This window comes from Apis cerana, linkage group LG16 (assembly GCF_029169275.1).
Source record: "Apis cerana isolate GH-2021 linkage group LG16, AcerK_1.0, whole genome shotgun sequence".
Classification (NCBI taxonomy): Eukaryota; Metazoa; Arthropoda; class Insecta; order Hymenoptera; family Apidae; genus Apis; species Apis cerana.
This window is the reverse complement of record NC_083867.1, coordinates 1463195-1485000: the sequence shown is the minus strand read 5'-3', so window position 1 is coordinate 1485000 and position 21806 is coordinate 1463195. Positions and strand designations below refer to the sequence as shown.

Here is a 21806-nt window from a genome sequence, read left to right as displayed (position 1 = left end):
TCAATTTTTTTTTCAATTTTATATTTTTAAATGAAATCATATTTTTGTCATACATTGATGCAAACAGCATTCTTTATAAAAAAAAATGATTAACTTAAAAAATATTTTGATTTGAATTTTATCAAGTTTGCTATATGAAAGAAGAAGAAACAAAATATGAAAAGAAAAATATCATTTTGTTCCTTATCTATCAGTTTTAACAAAATTTAAATTTAAATATTTTCTAAATTAATAATTTTATGCATTATGCAATATTTTTGTATTGTAATCTTTCAACATTTTTACAACAAATAATTTATTAGATTATTTTTGATAAGATATGAATTATTATTTAATCATTCATCGATTCTAAAAACAAAAGTTAATTTACATAAATATTGATCGAGGATTATTTATTACATACAACTTTTCTTTTGGCTTAAAAAAAATCGTTCCACGAATATTATCACTGTTGTATCATTGTTTAAGCAATTTTGTATGCTTTTGTCACTGTATTTACAACATTTATAAATATTTTATATCTATAGAAATTTCTTTAATTTTCTTCACATAATTTTTTTTGGATCTGGCAAATCTAAATCGTGGAATATTTTAAAAATTTCAATATTATATCTATAAAAAATTATGTCCATGAAAAATTTGTTTCATCGATTCGAATCGATGACCTTTTCAAGCTCAGAGCCCCTGATAGCCGCCAAATCTGACTACCGCTAAATCCGCTATTGAAGAGAGAGACAGAAAAAGAGGGGAGAGCGAGTCAATCGTTGGCTGTTTTTTGATCGAAAGTCACTCGGCTGATCGAAACGTCACTCGCGCGTGTCTCTTTTTGGATTTTGAACGAGAGCATGCAAACGGTATCTGCCTGTTGTTTTTTTCTTTCATTCTTTTTTTTTCTTTCTTTTATTTTTCTCTCTCTTTATTTTTTTTTTTTTTTCCTATTACCACAAAGTTGAGAACAATTAAATACGAACGGAGGCCGAATCTTACGTAATCCCGAGGATTAAGCGCCCAACGGTTGATCGCAATATTTTTTCGCTCGCGTTTAGAAAAGTTTGAGCATTAAAATTACTCACAGACGTAACTCACACTTTGCCTAACATAGAACCTCGTAACGTACAATAGTAGCAAGTTGCAATGTTGTTGATTTACATATTATCCCATTAACACGTAGTAGTTGCAATTTATTTTTCTTCTTTAATTTGTTCAGTGTATTACACTAAAGTTTATAAGCATGATTGCACACGTGATCCATACACACGAATACACGAGGAAATTCAGTTCTATTACTCTCCAAGAATAGAATCCATCTTTGATCAAAATTTATGCATCTACTTCACGTCTATCGTCGACTCTGCAATCAGCGATCAAAGGAGTTATCGTTTTCCACCGCTAAACGATATTTTACAGTTTATATTTTCGGTAATACACGTGCTCCGCCAAGAATTCATCATTTCTTTTCCATTCCAACGCAAATTTTATATTTTTTTCGTTTTCTTTTTCGCTACCATACCATTCATATTACATTATAATGTTGGATCGAAAGGGAAAAGAAAAAAAAATGAAGAAAAATACGTAATGGAAAGAAAATGAGAAATGAATAATAGGAAAAAAATGTTTGGTAATTTAATATCCATGTAATATTTTATGTTGAAAAAGAATAAAGAAAGAGAGAACCCATAAGATATCCAAGGGTGTAAAATCCATTTACATCGAAAGAATGGTGCCAGAAATTGCGTAATGGACAACTACGAATTTTGTTAAAAAATCGATATCTTGTTTGAAAACAACTATTCGATTGAATATCGACGAACGTTCGTAGATTTTGAAATGCGATAACGCTTTAACGGCTGGCTACCCATTTTCCACTCGGCAAAGTTGATCAAAAGGATCGTTCGGTCGTGAGTATGAAGTTTTTCGAAAGAGAAATTAAAAAAATAAAAAATTAACCCCTCACTGGCATCATTCTTTTTCATTACTTGTTACATACATATATATATATACAATATGATTATCGAAAATATATTCTAGAAAATAACGGTGGAATCGTATTGTCTAAATACGTATAATTGATCGTTTTTTCTGACGGTTGTTGCAGCGACCGTACGAGTGACTCTACGTAGGCGGGCAGATGCTAATCCCCAATAGGCAAATCAAGTTAGGTACTATGCTACACTCATATTCGGCGAACGTCACCTCGTCGAGTGAACGGTGCTCTCTATTCTCCTTCTCGATGTCGTTCGATTGATCACACACGTCGAACACTAAGGTGACCTGTTCCGCGCGACAGTTGTCCAACTACGCGAACAAAACATCTCGATTCCACTCGCAAAAAATACTCACTCGCCATCGCGTTGCTCCATCGTTAATTCCGTATAGCATGTAAGGCTGTCGATAATTATAGTGGATACATTTTCTGACAATTAACAAATAGAATGATAAAACAGTAGTGCCTGCTTAAATTCAAATCGAAATGTCTCAGCTTAAATGACTTAACCTAATTACTGTCTCATTGCTCAATATCTCGAGCCTAAAATTGAGTAAATATAGCAATATAAAACGAAAAAAATGTAGTAAACGAGCAAGCAAGATATTCAAAAGTTACATTTCTATAATTTTATCTTTCGAAATGTGGTATTAATAAGATTGATAAGATTCTCTTTATAAAAATGATGATTCAATTGTGATATGAATTGTATGAATTTTGATTTGGAATAGTTTAATTGATTATTGGTAAAAAAAAAAACATTTGTGTTTCATTCTATGCGTTATCTCTTTGAAGCACAAACTGTTATATTATATCTTCCTCGCTTGTTTTTACTATATGTATTGTCTTCTAAGAAGTTCTAGTTTCAAATTCAAACATTTTATTTTGAAATAAAATCTTTATCTGCTTTGGAAGATAAAAAAAAAAGATAACAATAAGAATCTTTAATATATTAGAAACGAGCACTACTGTTCAAAAATTTGTTTGATAAACATTTTTAATTTATTTATCAGAACATTAACTCGTCAAAAAATGTATCTTTAATAATCGCAGCTTAACGGGCGACAGATGCGAAAATGAGACAGAAATTGACACATGAAGACGAGAAAAACATAAAAATCAAAATATTGACGTGGTTTCAATTTAATCTTCGTCTCAATTTAATCTCAACAAATATTATTGCTATTATCGATCATCGATTCTGTTGCGCTTAAAGATCGTCGCACATTTAATAACACAAAGCATGAACGACATATTTATATTCTTTACATGTATTTTAACTATTTGCAGTTATATATCTGTTATCAGTTACCTGAATAATTTTACAGTTTTGATCACATTTGTTTTTTATTGTCAAAAGAAATATATTTCCGTCATCAATGTAAAAAAAACCTTGGGATTGATTTTCACATAATTTTGGATGATATGAAATTTTACATTTCTGTCGGTAATTTGTCGGTAATATCAATTGTATAGGGTGTTGTCAAAATTTAAAAGCAATTTTATTATTTACAACATTATAGTCGTTTAAAAAAATTTTTAATTTTTTTGTTATTTCATTCTTTCTTAATGAATTTTCATGATAATTATTTCATAACTAACAATTGTAAATTAACTATTTTTCATACATATCGATATAAATAAATTCTTTGCATTACAAAATGCTATCAAAAATATAAAATAATGTAATATAAAATATGTATATCAATATCATATAAATCATATAAAGTCCAATATTATTGTGTTAAATATATTTGTAAAGTTTAAAAAAAATAATATAATTTATTTATTATAGACAACATTATTTAATAAACTTATTAAAAATCAGTGAAACATCTACATTAATGAATTACATTTAATGAAAACAACCATAAAGAGTTAATTGAAATGCGTCTATTTAATAATAACGCCATCTAGGAATAGTATAGAAGAATGTTTATACTGTGCTGTGTTGACAAATAAATGTACTTCTATCAAAATATATATAACGTGAATATATTGATATTTGTCTAACTTGTGAGTGTTTTGTGTTATTGTATGAGCAACGATTTTTATTCGTTATTCGCTTTTGCACGATTGATACTTATTATTTCGCTATTCTATTCGAAAATAGTTATTTTTATGATAAAGATATGTGGCAAAGAATAAATCGTATTATGATGTCGAAACGAATACTTATGAAAGCGAGGAGCAATTCGGGCCAACAACACTTTGTTCGAACATATGTACGATGATCGTTGTTATTACTGTTATCGCGTCTTTAAAAACGACAAATCCATGCATCCATTGGAAAGACACTGTCGAGAGAAAGTGTCTCGATAGATTGTGTACCATAAGGCGAGGGAGCTAACCTTGTTTGAGATGGCTGATATTTGTTGTGTTTTTAAGAGTTTAAATAACAACGTTTTATTACTTTTATTATATTGTTCTCAGCATGCTTTGATAATGCTACTATATTGTATTTAATAACTGTACACTGCATTATTCTTGGTTTAAGTTTACATATTTGACGCGTTGTGATTTAAACACTTAAAGTGATATATATATATATATATATACACACACACATATATATATATATATATTTATTTCGATGTCGAGTGCAATAGTTTATTTTGCGAATTCGTAAAACCATGTTGTTTACAAATTGGGAATTGAAAATTGAATGAAACTTTTTTAAATAAGAGTTATTTATTAAATTTTTAATTTTTAAATCGTTTCTTTGTTTTCAGTTCTCTGTTTTTAGTTAATTTTATTAATTAATTTTGTTTTAATTGTTATTTTATATTCGTTCAATAAAAATTGAAAAAAATCGTATATTTCTTACAACAGATATTTTAAGATAAAATATTAAAAATTAAAATTATTTTTTTCAATTAAAGTTTAAAATTGCTAATATATTCCATATATATATATTTATCATATATATATATAGAATTTTATAACCTTAAAAACTTTTTTTTATAAAAAATATATCGGTGTAAACGAAATTGTTATTAATATCTAGTTTTAATTTTTATTTAATAATAAAATTAGCAAAAAGTTCAATTCAAAAACTGACATCAAATTTTAAATAATAACCCATCATCGAAAATTACAACTTTAACTTTTTTAAAAATAAATGTTCCTATTTAATTGGAACTTTTTTTTTATTTTAGAAAAATGAAAATTATTTATGCAAAAATATATAGAACGAACATTTCAATAATTATATTCCATTTTATAATTATTTTTTTGATTGAAAAAATAATACAAATATTTTATTAATTAAATATTTTAATAGTTTCATTCAATCGCTATCAGAAATAAATGATTCTATCCGATTCGAAAAATAAACTACGGCGCTTTGCAAATATCGTTATCATTTGTTAAAAATTTATCGAAAACCTATAATTAGTTTTCGTATGCAAGCCTGTTTTGTTGCATGTAATCCTTCACGTTTACACTTGATAATTTGTTGCATTAATATATTTAGAGACACGTATACATGTATGTGTGTACGTATGTATGTATGTATGATGTATGTATGATGTATGTATGCATGTACGTATGTATGTATGTATGTATCTATTTATCTATCTATCTATTTATCTATTGATCTATCTATCTATCTAATTATCTATCGATCTATCTATCAATCTGTTTATCTATCTAATAATATGTATATCCTCGTATGCTTGTCGCGTGTATATCTGAGATTGTATGCGTGTATAATTGTGTGTGACGTACGTTTTCAAATGATGTACATTTTCAAAAAAAGATATCACTAGATCGGTTACGATTACAGTGTGTAGGCCAGAAGAGTGCCAAAGTTAACGAACTATTGATGATTTTGTCTATTCATTTAGGTGTTTGATTATGAATTTTTTTTTTAATTGTTTTCTCTCTTTTTTCTTTTCTTTTTTTTTTTGAAATATTGTATTTGTTTTTTGAAATATAATCAATCCCAAAAAATATTTAGCTTCATAAATATTTCATATTTAATTTTTCATATATGAAGACCATAACAAGATTTGATAAGTCCATTTTGATCCATTTTCACGTCAATTAGAAATTGAGAGAAATAACTCAAAGCTGAAAAATTTTATAAATCTCAAGATACAATAATTTTAATTATAGATATGCAGAAAAATTATACAAAAATAGCAACTTTAAAATTGTGCTATTATAAAAATTTAAAAAATGTGATTTATTAAATTTATAATGGTCTCATTTTTTTATAACGATCATTTTGTGCATTTTATTTTCTCATTTTTAAATGATTAGATTATCATTATAAAATGAAATAATAAATATACACAAGTCAAAAATTGAACTGAGTTGCTTTTTCTATATTGTTGCTTTGATATATTTTTTATATTTTTATATTTTTTATAAACTATCGAATGTGGCTGAATACTTTTGGGATTAATTGTTCCATTTTAATTATTTTTTGTGCAATATTCAATTAAAAAACAACAAAGAAAGAACGCTATTTTTGTTTTTTTTTCCTTCCTTACGCGGACAAAATCATTGGTCGTTCAATAGTGGTCGTAATACGTTTACGTCTAGAGGTAACTTTCAGTTAGATTTATTTATTAATTTTTCGAGAAATTTTATAAGAGAAGAGAAGAAATTTAATGTATGTAGAAATAAAGGAGTGTAAATATCGAGAAAATCAGAGTATTTTGTTCGCTTCCTGCCAAATGAAATGCCCATATACCAATGTTGGGCATAAATCGATTAAAATTTTTAATTTGGTTTATTGATTGAAGTCTATAATCAAAAAAATTAATTAATCGAAAAAGATTGATTTAATTGATTGATTAATTGATTAATTAATCAATTATTAATGAGTATAAATAATAATCAAAATAATTATTAATATAGAAGAAATTTTTATAAATAAATATATTGAAATTTATTTTTAATTGTTTTATTTCAAAAATATGATTAATATGACAAAAATAATTTTAATTGAATTAATGAAATTTTTAATGAAGTCGAATTTTTAATTTAATTTTATTTAAGAACTAATAAGAACTGTTAATTGATGATTAATTTTTCATTATCATTTAATAATCATCAATTTCCAAAAATTCAATCAATGCAGATAGGATTAATTTGAAATAAAAGAAACTTAATATAAATTGTGTAATATAAAAATCAAATTAATTAAATAATTGCGATTATATCAATCATGAATTTTTTAACAATTTTAATTTTTCTTTACATTAAACATAAATATTTATCATTTTAATTATATTAAAAATCAAATGTTTATTTTTTTTAATCAAAAAATTAAAAATTAAATACTTATTTTAATTGTTGTGCCTTGCATCTTGATCACAGTCGAGATTCCAAAATAATTTCTTTTTTATTTGTAAGATAAATAACAAAATGTGAGATATTGTATAATAGATGTACATACGTAAATATAATATCTTTTAAAGAAAGAGATAGAAATTATATATATTTTGATTGCTGAAAATGTAACTTTAAAATATCTATGATGAACTTGATAGGTGCAATACTGATAAAATTAAAACTTATTATCTTCATATATCTCTATATTTTCAGTAATCAAGTGATAATTATTAATTTATAATTTTTTATCTTTTTTATTTTTACATTTTGCGATATATATAATTTGAAAAAGTAATTTTGACTTATCATTCTTAAGAAATAATTCAACTAATTGATAGCCAAGTTATGAAACAAAATCAAAAAAAAAGAATACAAGATATAACTGCAATTAATAATTCAAAATTTAATTAATCATTTATCATTAATATACCATTCAATTTTATCATTCTGCCATACATAGATATTATCTCGAGATTTGTTTTTCAGATAAAGTAGCACGCGAAGGCATAGAAGCGGAATCGATACGAGTCAGAAAAGAACCGCAAGATCCGTTAGAACAAAGCTTCACGCCAAGTTTGGCTCGACGATTGAGCAGAAACTTGATCGAACAAACCAGACGTTCGTTGACGAGATCGCCATCTATATCGCGCGAAGCGCGAGCTCAATCAGCCGAAAGGGATCTAGTTCCATTGAATTCCTTGGATACGTCCGATCTCACGGACCGATCCGTCTCTACCATTTCCGATCAAACCGAATATAAAGATCGGTCGGCCAATCGTCGAGCCATTAGAAGAACAAATAGTTTGTTGGATCCATCCACTGAAAGAGAGAAATCACGAAACTCGGCTCGTCGATCCGTTCTCAATCTCTTCGATGACGATGATGTCGATCATTGTTCCTCTTTGCTCTCGACATTCCCCAGGGAAACTATGGTTCATACTCTGGGCAGATGGTACAAGGAAACGAGCGGTAGCCGATCTAATACGGGAAAACTTCGAAAGGACAGCTTTCGTTGTTATCGTACAGAAAAGATTCAAGAAGAAACCGCGGATGATACGTTCATAGACAGAAAAGAGAACAATATGGATACCGGTTCGGTGTCAGAGTCCACTTCGGCCTGCGACTCGAACGCAAACCCGTTGGACGCGACATCTAGCTTATCCACTAAGTCGGAATATGAAACGTCACCGACCGAGTCTTCCTCCAATATAATCGACTACAAATCCGTGTATAAGTCGGATCCATCGAGAAACTTCGAGGATAGAATGCTGGCCGCGGAGAATTTAATTAAAGAATCAAAACTAAAGAATCTGAGGTCGGCCGATAATCTCAGTTCCAGCTATCGAGACACGGACAAATGCGAGAAACGTTCATTGATCTCGATCGGTGAAGCAAGCGGATCTTCGACCGTCTCGAAACGACGAAGCTGTATACCCAGCTTGAGATTGCGATCCGGTTCGTTGACTAGAGAACCGTGCATCGATCGTCGGAAATCGTACGCTGACTCGCAGGATGTTGCGAGTCTTGTCGTGCGTGCTCTTGGCCCAGAAAAATCATTGCTCAGCAAGTTTTTCAAAACGAATGGAAACAGGTTGGAAAACGAGACGAACGACAAAGAAAAAGAAACGGAGAAAGAAAACCAGCAAAAGTCGAAGCAACGTCGGATATCGCGATTCCTGCGCCCAGATTTCTTCGATACCCCCAGAGAGGAAAGTCGGTATGCGAAAGAGAAGGAAGCGCAAAAAGCGGCGGAAAACGAGCGTCGCAAGTCTCGATTTATTCGACGTAAAAATGAGAATAAAGCAGCGCCACAAGCGGTAGGAATGAAGACTACGGCTGCAACAACCAGTCGAGAAGGTAGCGTCGATCGAGAAAAGAAACGGGAGAAGGAATTGAAAAATGAGATCAATTTGTTAAGAAGAGATCGAGGATCGCGAGAGAAGGAGGATCCCCACGAGGAGAAAAAAAGTGCGGACTCGTCGGATAAAAATACTCGAAACGGATTTTTACATTCGTTGGAAAAGAAATTAGAAAGACTTCGGTCCAATGATGAGCAACAAGAGGAGAAGACAATAATGGAGAAGCCAGTTGCAACGAACAAGGAAGAAATGGGAAAAGAGATATCTCGGGAACGATCCGCACCCCCTATCGATCATCCGTCTTCAAATTCTGACAACACTGCTATGAGAGCGAACAGTGCCGAGGATCTATCTCGAAAGAAATTGAATCAGAACTCCTCTAAAAGCAAAGTCTCTTCCGTCCTCGGTTTGTTTAAAACCGGGGATACAAATAAAATCATAAATGGAACTCGATCGCAGACTGCAATTTTAACGAAGTTGAAGAAAAGCCCGCCAAAATTGGTAAAATCTGATGTTATTTCCAATGAGGATGCTACCGTTCCTCTCACTACCAGCAAAATACCAACTAAACTCTCAAATACTGATTTCAAGATAAAGAACGGAAATGCGAAAAAGAACGGAGATGCGAAAAAAATGGAAAAGTTGGAAAAGACAGTTTGCTCCACTATGTCTGAATCTTCAAAGAGATTCTCGTTAAAGGAAAGATCGAAACAAGAGAAAACATCGGCCTGCAAAGAAAGAAGTGCATCCCGTGAAAAAGAATTTGGAGGAGAAAAATTGATGAATCAAGAGATGGAAACTGATACGCGCGAGAAATTGAACAATGATGAGAAAGAATCCGTGGAAAAGAAATTGACAAGCAAAATGAAAAAAACGAATCGATCTTCGTTGGAGAATGGTTCGTCTATGGAACAGAGCAAATCCGAAGACACGGACAAAAAAACAAAGAAATTAATTAAAAAAACTTCTGAAACTTCAGAAAGTAATGATTCTAATGGTGTAAAGAAAAAAAAAATTGTTCGTGTGGTGAAAAAAGTCACAAAGAAATCAAATAATGATACTAGTGCCGATGCTGATAAAAATTTGGACGAAAAGGAAAAATCTGGAAAATCACGAGTAAAGAAAAAGATTGAGTCGAAAATCGGCACTAGTATCACGAAGAATGTCATCGACAAGACGAAAGAAAATAGTGGAATAGAACCAAAGGACAAAAGCGGTGAAAAAATTTCAGCTATTGGAGATCGAACTAATTCTGGAGACGAAACAATGGCGACAGAAACAAAAAGTGATCAATCAAAAGGACAGGAATCTCAGCAACGAGCAAATAGAAGCAATTTAAAGCTCGATCTATCCAAAATACCCCAACACTCATTCAGGAATGTCACACCAAAAAAGGATTCGCCGAAATCAGATGCGCCAAAAAATTCTGTCGATTCTCCCAAATCAAACGAAGATCTTTCTGGCAAACTGATGGAATGTCTTTCAAAAGTGACGCATCACGCCAACATTACTGGTAATAAGATAATCGTAGATAAACCATTACGCGCGAAAGATGTGGCCGAATTGAAGAAAGAGGTAACTGAATGTGCGAAAATCATCGAGAGCCATGCGGAATCGATGACAGTTAGTAATACGGAATCAGAAAATCCTCCAGAGGGGACACCGATTGAAGAAGAAATAAAAGAGAAAGAATCAAAATCGACAGATTATCCGAATGAACTCTTCTCTCCAATGGATGAACCTGAGAGTTTCGATTCGTGGTCGGTCAGCTCGGCAGAAATGAGTCACGCACGGCCCGACTTGCATTCTCCAACCTCGCCTTCGCATTCGCTGTTTACTCGAAACGACAAGTCGGATAATTCAGAGTCGATAATCGACCGAATACGTAGGCGCAGTTTCTATTCACGATTTAACGATAGGCGAAGACCATCATTGACCGCTCCTCCTCCAGGCGTCAATCTGCCAAGCTGTGCCACGCTGCCGAGAAAATTCAGTTTTTCAGGACATCGGGAACAACGAGATCGCAGCAGGTATGGAATAGGATATACAGGATTGGCCACGGTTTCGAAACCCACTCTCAAGCATACGACAGAGAAAAGTTACGGCTTATACACGGAAGATGGCGTTGCGATCGGTCGCAATCGCTCCCTTGATCGAGGTATTCGTTATTCAGATGCTGGCTATGTTACTGATCTTAAATCGCCGACCGAGCACGTGTCCGTTCTCTCCTCTTCCTACGATCCCGTTAGAAGGTATCTCAGATCACCGACTTTCGACCTCTCCACTTCTAGGTCGAGATATCATAGTGCCGATTTCTCTGCGGATGCAGACGTAATCTACAAACCTTCTCTTTCCGGTTTATCAAATGATTCTGGAATTGACAATCATGTTTACATCGGCCTTGGTTATTCCTCCCTTCCGAGAAAATATGGAATCTCAGAACCAAAAACTATCGAATATTACGAGGAACTTCTATCTCCAAGTACGACGGATTATTTGCCGGCTAGAAGATCACCAATATCCAACGAATATTCTAATAAGTGCGAGAACGGATATTACAATGGAAATTTGGACACATTTAGTCGTCAACTTGAACAATCGAATGTTATGAAAAGAAAACCTAGTTCAGAGAATGCAAAAACATTAGAGGTTTCAGAAAGTGGCGCTTCGAGTTCTCCCATCTCCTGTGATGAACAGTCAACGGAACAAAAAAGGTAATGTTTTTTTTTTCTTTTTCTTCCATTTTGTTAAAGGTATGATTATCCATAATATCATTAAGACAATAAAATTATTCAAAACATAGAATGTTTTGTAATATGTAGAAATAGTTTTAGAGATCGAGTTTTCTATTATTGAAAATAAGAAAAAAAATTTATACAAATATATATATATATATATATAATGATATATTTTGTTAATTTTTTTGTCTTATATTTTTTATCTTAAAAAATTAATTTTATTATATTAAAGTTTTAATTTTATACACTATATATAGATTATTATTAAAGAATATTTAAATTTTCTATATATATTTTATTAATGCAAATTATAATCAATATTTAATCTTAAGTTTTTTTACAATTGATTCTCATAAGTTCTGTTATATATGAATTCTTCTTTCATTGATTTCAGTCATTATATCACTATAAATTATTACGTTTTATTATATTATAAAAATATATTATAAAAATATTATAAAATTATATTTATATTTTTATATTTATAATCTGTGTATATACATCCATTGTTAAAATATATACTATTATATATTATATATTATATATACTATTATTAATATTTATGTAATATATATTAATAAATATTAATAATTTATATTATTTATATAATATTAAATTTTTACATGTCATATTAAACTTTTTAAATATTAAATTTCTTTTTTAAATTGTTACTTTTATTTGGTTTTACAATAATTTTTACAATATTATGGATATATCGTTAAATAATATCAATAAGATAGTAACATATCGATATCATATGTTCCACTTCATTCCATTTTACTCTCTAAACTTTTCATGAATTTAATATCGAATTCGTTTTAATTTTTCAGAAGTAAAAGCGAATGCACGCCCGAAGTGAAATGTCTCCATTCAACATGTACAGAACAAATGACAAGTTGCGCCAACGATCACAGTTAATTTTGATTACACGATAATACTTTACAATCACTTTGCAATTTTTCTTCGATATACGACGCCGATTTCTCGGATTCATGTTAATACGATATTCGTTATTATTCGTCGTATACGATCACCACTTCGTTGTAAAACTTTTATAGTCATTTTTCGTTTTTTTATAAACGAATTTCCAAACTATAGCGAAATAACGTTCCTATATATGTTACAAGGACAAACGCATCATCGTCTTTCGATTATTACTGATTTTCTTCTAGTCTATTAATTTAATTTAATTTGAGATTTTTGATAACATTGAAATTATTTGATTGTACCAAAGATAATATTCACTCAATATTGATTTTTTTCAAGACCGGCAAAATCTTTTCGATTGCCGAATGTTTGTGGCATAATTATTAACACATACGCCACAAAAAAAATATTGAATCGATTATATTGAATTTATTATTGCAGCTATCTCATCCATTATCTCATATTTAAGAACCTTCCTTTTTTTTTTAAATTTAAAAATACGTACATTGTATTAATTGTTTTCTATTATTATTATTATTATTATTATTATTATTTATCATCATCAATTATCATCATTATCTCCATCATAATCATCATAGTTATCTTTATTATTACTATTAATTAATATTATGATCATCATCATTTAAGATCATCAGTTACTATTATTTTTTGACTATTACATAAAAGTGTGCCTTGAAAGTGTTGCTGCGACGTAAATTATATTTCTTTTTTTTTTCTGCGTCTCAGCTTGCGTGTTAATAGCAAAACGTATATGTAATCTAATCAAATGATCGTTTTCTCTTTCTTTTTTTCTTTCTCTTTTTACTTTTCTTTTTTATTTCCTTAAAAATTGCATACGTTGTAGGAGTGTTTTAGCTGCTATATGTGATTAAAAATTGCAACTTGACATGAAAAATATTAATTTACGAATATTATAGTAAGATATTTTATTAACAATTGAAATATTATGAAAATGAAAGTCTATAGCAAATTTGTTAGTTATGTGAAATATTTGAATTTATATCTACATTTTCGATTCGATTTTATTATATATATTTAACATTATTCGTTATATATTTCTAAAAATGTTTCGAGCACAGCGCCTCCAAGTTTTATCGCTTTGTCATTTTCGTGTGAATCTCTTCTATATTTTCATTTCTACATTTTTCTTCGAATATTTTCTTGAAAGTTTTTAAATATTTGCTGTAAATCTTTGACTGATTAGACACGGTCTTCCGCTTACTATGTATGCGTTTTCTATTCATATTTTAAAATAAAGTATGCTACTCGAACAAGCATCGTTCGCCTGCCCATTGTTAAAAACTGATGTTTTTTTTTTCTACGTGACATTTCAACCTAGTTTCCAGTAATAATTCCAATAAGTAAATTTTAGTGGCATTTGAAATCGTAATGAAGGGCGACATGAATCCTATAAAATTGCGATTTTATAACGAAAGATTTGAGAAAGAAAAAAAATATTTTCGACTGCATGAAAAATTTGTAGCTATCGCGCGAACGAAACCTCTAACCGGTAAATTTTACGCGAAACATGACGTGATCCCAGAATGCGAGATTCGACAAGAATATATCGATTTGATTTCGAAACGATTACTTCTAACCCCAAAGGATATTTATACGTTCAAGCCACCAACAGTGAATATGGAGTACGCAATATAAGTACATCGAAAACAAATACATGTATCTCTTATAAAATAATCTTTTCGTTCGTGATTCAAATTTTATAGGTACGGTTGGTTTTCCGAACTTTTGATACCTCGAACGAAAGATCCAAGATTATGCTTCCCTAAAAAGCAAACGGATTTCATATCTAATGAGCTTAAAATACGTCACGTACAAAGAGGTTTACCGATCGAAAAATTTGTCGGAATACCATTCAAAGTTTAAAACACGCCGTATCAATCATACTAACGATCGTCGATAAAATTTAATATCGATGTTATGCCCGTCTCGTTTCCTGGCAACAAACGAACAACACAGATCCCGCTTCAACATGCTATAGGCCAACCAATTTTCCGTATATATCGTTTCCTTGCTCGAGGAAACATTTTTTGGAAGAAACGCCATTTGGAGGGTGATCGCGCGATTTTTTTGAGCAATTGGACAACGCCGCCGATCAACCTCACAGGCCCCCTCTTTGATCGTAAACGTTTATCATTTTAAACTACCGAAGAAAATGATTTTGAGATAAAAAATATTTTGATACCTGATACCTGTTGGTTAAACGAAACGATCATGGCGGGGAAAGGTTTCTGCGTAAAAATAAAACTTGAATTACACGCCGTAAGTATCACAATTGAATTTCAACAATCAGTCGATATTCAATATCAAACTTATGCGAAATAACCTCTTTTAGATAACGTGTCCGGGTGTATGGTTGTGTCCTAATGGGAAAATAGCGCTGCGAATAACCAGTTTTGGTTCCATCCTAGAATCTCACAGAGTATCACCGATTTTTCCACTATTATTTCACAACGAGTTTAACTTTAAGAAAACTTTCACACGGCTGGCTGCTTTGACAGAGTTGCAACGGATTCTGGAGAAACAGCCTTTCTATGCGGAATTGATACAATGGCTTAACCCGTGTAACCAACCCATCATCTTGGCCACCTTTCATACTAGTTTAGCCGATCTTCTCTATCCCGTAGCTCAGTGCAAACGTTTACTACCTGGAGTCGACATTGATCTACTTATGGACCCCACTAAATATTTTCCTGTTAGTATCTTTTTTTATTTCTTCCTTTGTACAAGTTCAATTGAAAATAAAGTATTATTTTTTTGATTTTACTTATGCAGGGTATTATAGCACCTAAAATCGAGATTTCGACAAAAACAATCATAGAAGAAGTAAAAACGATTTACTATGCAAATATTGACCAATCTTGTGTATTCAATCCAAAAACAATTGATTCTAAGGTAAAATATTATAAGTATTATTATTTCCTTTATTTTTATTATCTAATTTTAATATCTAATCAATTATCAATCAATTATCAATCAATCGATTCAATAAAATTAAATATAAATATAATTTTTAGCAAAAATCTTACACTCATAAAAAACGAGCTGTCAAAGGTATTATTAGGCAAAGAAAAGTTTGTCATAGTCGAGCAAAATCGAAAAATCAAGTTTGCTACCCGTGAGTATTATTAATGATTTATTATTATTATTATTATTGTTATTATTATTATTATTATTGTTATTATTATTATTATATATAATATTTATTAATAAATAAATATAGATAAAATTATATTATTTGAACTTCATTAACAAATATCAAATGTAAATATGGCATGCTTTCACAGTGTACGGTACCGATGCAAATCATGTAACGATATAACGTGTCCATATCAGATTGAATCATGTCGAACTAGTCAATGTTATCATCCATTGAAACAGAAATTAAAAAGCCAAAAGAATCTTGCCATCCATATTGACGCAAATGATGCATTGCCATCACATGAAATACCTTTTATTTGTGGCAACCTGCATATCTTTGATAGCTGCCCTGTCTGTTTGAAGTATAAATGTTATTTTTCCAGTGAATGTGACGGTACTTCTCCCGATAAGTCGATTCCAATAAATTTGCATAATTATCAACATTATGGATGTCATTATTGTTTACCAAATAGTCAGTTGTCGCGGGAACCTATTTCTACGTAAGTTTATCGTACATGATACAATTATTTTTTAAATGATTCGATCAGTTTATTTTTCTTTTTCCTTTTTTCTTTCTTTTGTTCTTGTTTTCGTTTTTATTTTTGCAGAGTACCAGGCTTGACATTTTCGACAAAGGATTCCAAATCAAATGTATAGGTTCCATTGCTCGTTAATCGTTTTTTATAATAAAATAAAATCATCAAGAAAGAAAAAATACACGAAAATAACAACATTTTATTGTATGCAGTAACAATTATTCGGATTTTGAAATTTGAAAAATTTTATATCATAAGAACATATACTTTTCTTTCAATTATTCGATAGACGAAAGATAAATGCGATTTTAAATCGATCAAGTATAAAACAATATTAATAATTTGATTAATATCAGGATAAAGTTCGAAACTTAATTTAATATTTAATAAATACTTTTTGTCCTAATGAATATAATGGAGTACCTTGAATTCTCGGACCGCGAAGATGCACTGATTTGCTTAGCAATGCTGGAGATCTAAAATATATTCCACGACCTTCTGGTGTCCATGCTCTTAATGAGACGCTGTTGTTTTCAAATGGTGTAATTGCGATCCAACCTGATTGATTAAATCAAACTATATTAAAATCATTCAATTATTGTTTATTATACAGATTTACCTATACTTGACAATACAATATCTCCAGCAGATTCATTTTTCACGCCAGTTACTTTTATCTCCTTTGATTGCAATTTCGGCCATATTTTTAATCGGTTTTGATCGTTTGTAGGTACGACGAAAGCTTCAGTTTCTAACAATTGATTATATATCTCTTCTGCATCAAAAGTATAACATATTGTTATAGGTAATTTCTTACTTGCAAACAAAGTGCATCTATTTTTCGATAAGAAATACATAAAATTTTTTTAATTTGATTTAATAATTCTCTAGCTGCATAACTATTTTTCAAAAATGTAATAAATGTATATATATATATATGTGTATACCGTATAAAATATTCTCCTTCAAGATAATCTAATCTTCCCATACCAGCTACAAATATAGTTTGTTTTGGTCTAAACATGAATGTTCTTGGTGTAATAATTTCCTGCGGTAATGTTAATAATAATTCATCAGTAGTTAATAAATCCAGTATTTGGTCTTTCTGAATAGTACCCGGAGTATCATAACACCAACGACTATGTTCGTATTTTTGTTCGGATTCATTTAAAAAAATCTTTTTCGTCATAACTTTATGCGATTTTTCTAAAAAAGGATCCATATTGTCATCTTTTCTCGAGTTTTTGGTAAACGATTTACCAACATGTCCTAAATATAAATAAAAATCCCGTTCAAATGAATATTTATAAATTTTAAATTATCGATGTATAAATTAGTAAAAATTAACAAAAAGATTTAAAATTTTTTAATTACCTTCTAATGTTGCAAACATCATATTTCCTGTTTCTTTAAATTTGTAATCCCTATACTTTGATTCTTGTATCCTATAAAATTTTTCATTTATAAGCCTTTGTATTCTTAATATATATTTTTTCATATTCGGATTTAAAATTGGAAATTTGAGTAAATTTAATGTAGTTCCTGGCCAAGTAGATACTGTAGCACATTGTACAAGATCGATGGCTTTTACTTTACAATAATCGGAATTTAATAACGTATTGAACAAAGAAGACTTTCCAACATTTGTACAGCCAACTAAATATACATCTCCTGAAACATCAATGATTATGAAGTATAGAAAAATATCATAAAAAAATAAAAAATAATCAAGAATTTTTTCTTATAAATCAACAAATACCTTTATGTTTCCATTTGTAGTGCAATTTATTTATTAACTGTTCTATACCATATCCAGTTTTCGCAGATATGAGTTCGACATGTGTAATGTTTTCTTTTTTCACACCAGTTACATGGACTACTGTATTTGCTAAGAGTTGCTTAATGTTCTCAAGAAACTTTGGAGAATCTCTAGGCAATAAATCAACTTTATTTCCAACAAGAAAAATAGGAGTAAAAGGATGCATGATAGTTTTTAAATCAGGCCAAATGCTGCAAGGAAAATCAGTCAGATCGACTATAAGAATAATGGCACATCTTTTAGTTTTAATTATTTTTAGTAAGTTAGGATAATCTTCAATTGATACTTTTACTTCCAAAGCTGAATTGTAAAACTTCAAAAAATGACATCTTTGACATATTGTTGATTTCAAATCTTCATCATTCTTTGAAAATAATTCTAATGGTAAATATCCAGGAATTTCTGGATCTTTGCAATGTAGTAAAGCACCACAGCCACCACATGGTATAGAACTGACTTCTGAATCAGGATCTGATGTACCATAACAATTATAATGTTCGTTAAGTAAAGTATCATCAAACTGTTCATAATCAGTCATCCAAGTAGATGGAATTTTCCACAATTCTCCTTTTGGTATCTTATTATTTTTTTCTACATCTTCAAATATAGGAATATTTTTACCATTATTCAAAGTATTCTGCTTTATTTGCAAATATTTTTCATATAATTCTTCGTACTTTTCATTTGGTAAATTTATATTTTCTTTTTCTGTATTAATGTCATCTAGTATTTTTGTATCAATTATTTCATATGAGTCTACTGCCGCATATGGCATATATATAGGTTTCTGTTTTTTCACAGTTTCATTTTCACATTTATCAATCTTTTCTTCATCTTTTTTTTCTTCAAGAATATCTGTCTCTTTTTTATCCTTTATCCATTCATTTAGCATAACACTATATGTTTTTTTCTCATTCATTTCGAATCTCATAATTTTTTCTTGTTCTATTCTTTGTTTTTCTATTTTTTTATGTTTTACATATCCCATTTTTTCATAATCTAAATAATCGCAATATAATAATTTATTTCGAAGAGATAAAACTTTTGGATTCACCTTAGATCCAATATTCCTATATAAAATCGTTTTTTTAAATTGTCGTGATCCTAAATTATGATACATATTATGATTACATAATTGAAATAAGAAAAATTTTATATTCGACATTTGTATAATAACATATACAATGATATTATTTAAGATATTTTTTTAGAATATTTTTTCTTATTATTAAATATGTTGAATATATTGATATTTTTTAATATTTTAAAATTGAAAAAATATATCAAAATTATCATACAATATTAAATATCATTTTTATTATGATTTATATTAATTATCATAACTATTGAAACTTGAAAAAAATAATTAGAATATGAATATATTTCTAAAAAGGTTATACATAACCTATAAAGGTTATTCATGCATTAAAAGCTAATAGATACAAGTGAACTATGAGTCAAATATATCGATAAAACCTACTAGTAAAAACAATCGTAACATTAAAAAATCACTAAAGAACATATTCAAATCATATATTCACTAAAAATATCAATTGAAATATTATATACAATATAAACAAAAAAAACATTTTAAAAATATTTTCTTTTATAAAAATCTTGTTTTATTCGATTTCGATGTATCGATCAATTTTTTAAAAAATTATTTATGCGATATTTCTTATTTATTAAATTCTTATTTTATTTTTTAACGCAATACAGTTTATAAAAATTTTTTTGCTGTTTTTATAACTACGTACTACATTATAACGAAAAATGATTTGAGAATGGAGAAAGGATATAGTAACAGCAGATCCAAGAGATACAAAAGTTGGTCAGGGTTGAATATCTGAATTTTGGTATTAAAAGATATATTATAATTATGTTAATTTTTTTTTAATGCTTTTGTTTCGAAAATTATATTAATAATACATTAACTGACATTTTTACTATTTTTTTACTATATTTTTTACAAATAAAATTATACATGATTTAAAAATGATTTTGGAAAAATTTATTATATTTATTATATAAATTTATTATATTTTAATATACGAAAATATTAGAAAATAAAAAATATTTGTGTTTTATTTTAAATTTTATATTTAATAAAAATAATAAAAGATTTCATTTTCTCAATGTTCTTGTGTGTGTGTGTGTGTGTGTGTGTGCGCGCGCGCGCGCGTGCGTGCGTGTGTGTGTGTGTGTGTGTCGTATTATGTATTAACTATAGATGGCAGTATCTTATTTGTAATAGCATGTTATTATCATTATTATCAAGTTAGTTAAAATATAATATAAATTTTCATAAAAGAAAGGTAAACATAAAATGAAAATTATAATATAAATATGAAAATTACTTCTTTGTATATATAAGTAATATTTAAGTATATATATATTATTGAGATAATTAACACTTAAAAAATTGAAAAAAATAAAAAATAAGAATGATACGATATGTATTAACATAGTTAAACATGTTTTCTCATTGACTTGACATTAAAAGAATTTAGTATAGAAAAACAGTAGAAAACAGTTATCGACAAAGCGTACGTGATCAGTGACATGTAAACTTACAATTCGACGAGGTCAACAAGTTTAACTCGTGTTAATTGTATAGAGGTCGTGCAGCTTCATTTGTAGAACCAAATAATTAATAATGGAATTTATGGAAATAAAATTACAATTATTTTAATTTTTTATTTAATTTTTATCATTTTACTCATTCAATATATTGATCTTTGAGTTTGTTCTGAAAAAATGGTAAAAGATGAGTAAGTAAATCTTCAATCATAAATATATGAAATATATATATATGAATATATAGATATTCATATACATATATGTACATATATTTAGATAAATAAATATAGACAAATAAAGATGGATGAGAACGCATATATATATATATTATATATATATATTTTATATATATATATATATATAAAATTACATATATGTATATATAAGTATATATATATTATATATACTAACTACATGTGCGACATCGCGCAATTATTCTCAGATTCTCAGGAGGCTAAAAGAACTGGTGAGACGCGAGAAGGAGAAATGCGAGAATTACACATCAACCAAGAAAACATTGCGGATGGTCAGAATATCGTCAATTCTCTTTAGAATTATCGATTAAAATATCCGATCTAATTTAATCCATTAAACCAATTAAACTTAACATATATATATATATATACATATATTGAATAATAAAATAAAAAATGTTTTAAATATATTTGAATTTTCATTTTATTATAATAGAATAATAAAATTTAGTATAATAGAATCATTGATATTTTCACATTGATAAAGTTCCGAAAGATTATTTGAATCAGTAGTTCATTGTTATTAATTAAACATATTTTTATAATGTTTTAAAATATATTTTAATATCGTTTAAATTTTAAA

The 21806-nt window shown here is 28.9% G+C and overlaps 4 protein-coding genes across 10 annotated transcripts in view; 3 read left to right on the top strand and 1 right to left on the bottom strand.

Annotated features, from left to right (window-relative positions):
• Positions 1-14177, top strand: part of LOC108000357 (uncharacterized) — a 28026-nt gene extending 13849 nt beyond the window's left edge. For 4 of the 5 annotated variants that reach the window (XM_017060617.3, XM_062086270.1, XM_062086271.1 and 1 more), the window contains 2 exons: positions 7817-11903; positions 12758-14177. In XM_017060617.3, the coding sequence (XP_016916106.2) occupies positions 7817-11903; positions 12758-12845 (4175 nt within the window). In that variant the 3' untranslated portion in view covers positions 12846-14177. The remainder of the gene's footprint in view (positions 1-7816; positions 11904-12757) is intronic. The other variant, XM_062086274.1, reaches the window with a different exon arrangement.
• An 87-nt stretch (positions 14178-14264) lies between these two features.
• Positions 14265-14759, top strand: LOC108000355 (uncharacterized). The gene is made up of 2 exons (XM_017060614.3): positions 14265-14518; positions 14600-14759. Exons 1-2 carry the CDS (start codon positions 14265-14267, stop codon positions 14757-14759), a joined length of 414 nt encoding a protein of 137 aa, XP_016916103.1.
• On the top strand, positions 14554-16749 carry LOC108000354 (spermatogenesis-associated protein 6). Its single transcript, XM_017060613.3, has 6 exons — positions 14554-15155; positions 15229-15588; positions 15669-15788; positions 15911-16011; positions 16181-16534; positions 16643-16749. Exons 1-6 carry the CDS (start codon positions 15108-15110, stop codon positions 16689-16691), a joined length of 1032 nt encoding a protein of 343 aa, XP_016916102.1. The 5' UTR covers positions 14554-15107; the 3' UTR covers positions 16692-16749.
• Positions 16750-20789, bottom strand: LOC108000353 (nitric oxide-associated protein 1). Of its 3 annotated transcripts, none has more exons than XM_017060610.2 (5): positions 18330-20789; positions 17945-18241; positions 17518-17839; positions 17190-17404; positions 16750-17128 (listed from the first exon to the last, which is right to left on the bottom strand). In XM_017060610.2, exons 1-5 carry the CDS (start codon positions 19552-19554, stop codon positions 16947-16949), a joined length of 2241 nt encoding a protein of 746 aa, XP_016916099.1. In that variant the 5' UTR covers positions 19555-20789; the 3' UTR covers positions 16750-16946. The 3 variants fall into 3 exon arrangements, with proteins under 3 accessions (XP_016916099.1, XP_016916100.1, XP_016916101.1); XM_017060611.3 differs by having other exon boundaries at positions 17206-17404; XM_017060612.3 differs by lacking the exon at positions 16750-17128 and having other exon boundaries at positions 17207-17345.
• Between the last annotated feature and the right edge of the window lie 1017 nt (positions 20790-21806).

Excerpts from the sequence above, each read along its gene's own strand:
- LOC108000355 (XM_017060614.3), top strand. The coding sequence starts at position 14,265 with ATGAAGGGCGACATGAATCCTATAAAATTGCGATTTTATAACGAAAGA. Across the intron at positions 14,519-14,599 it reads CCACCAACAGTGAATATGGA|GTACGGTTGGTTTTCCGAAC; the intron begins GTACGCAATATA and ends CAAATTTTATAG.
- LOC108000354 (XM_017060613.3), top strand. The coding sequence starts at position 15,108 with ATGGCGGGGAAAGGTTTCTGCGTAAAAATAAAACTTGAATTACACGCC. Across the intron at positions 15,789-15,910 it reads CAAAAACAATTGATTCTAAG|CAAAAATCTTACACTCATAA; the intron begins GTAAAATATTAT and ends TATAATTTTTAG. Across the intron at positions 16,012-16,180 it reads AAAAATCAAGTTTGCTACCC|TGTACGGTACCGATGCAAAT; the intron begins GTGAGTATTATT and ends ATGCTTTCACAG.
- LOC108000353 (XM_017060610.2), bottom strand. The coding sequence starts at position 19,554 with ATGTCGAATATAAAATTTTTCTTATTTCAATTATGTAATCATAATATG. Across the intron at positions 18,242-18,329 it reads CTACAAATGGAAACATAAAG|GAGATGTATATTTAGTTGGC; the intron begins GTATTTGTTGAT and ends TTGATGTTTCAG. Across the intron at positions 17,129-17,189 it reads TATTGTATTGTCAAGTATAG|GTTGGATCGCAATTACACCA; the intron begins GTAAATCTGTAT and ends TTAATCAATCAG.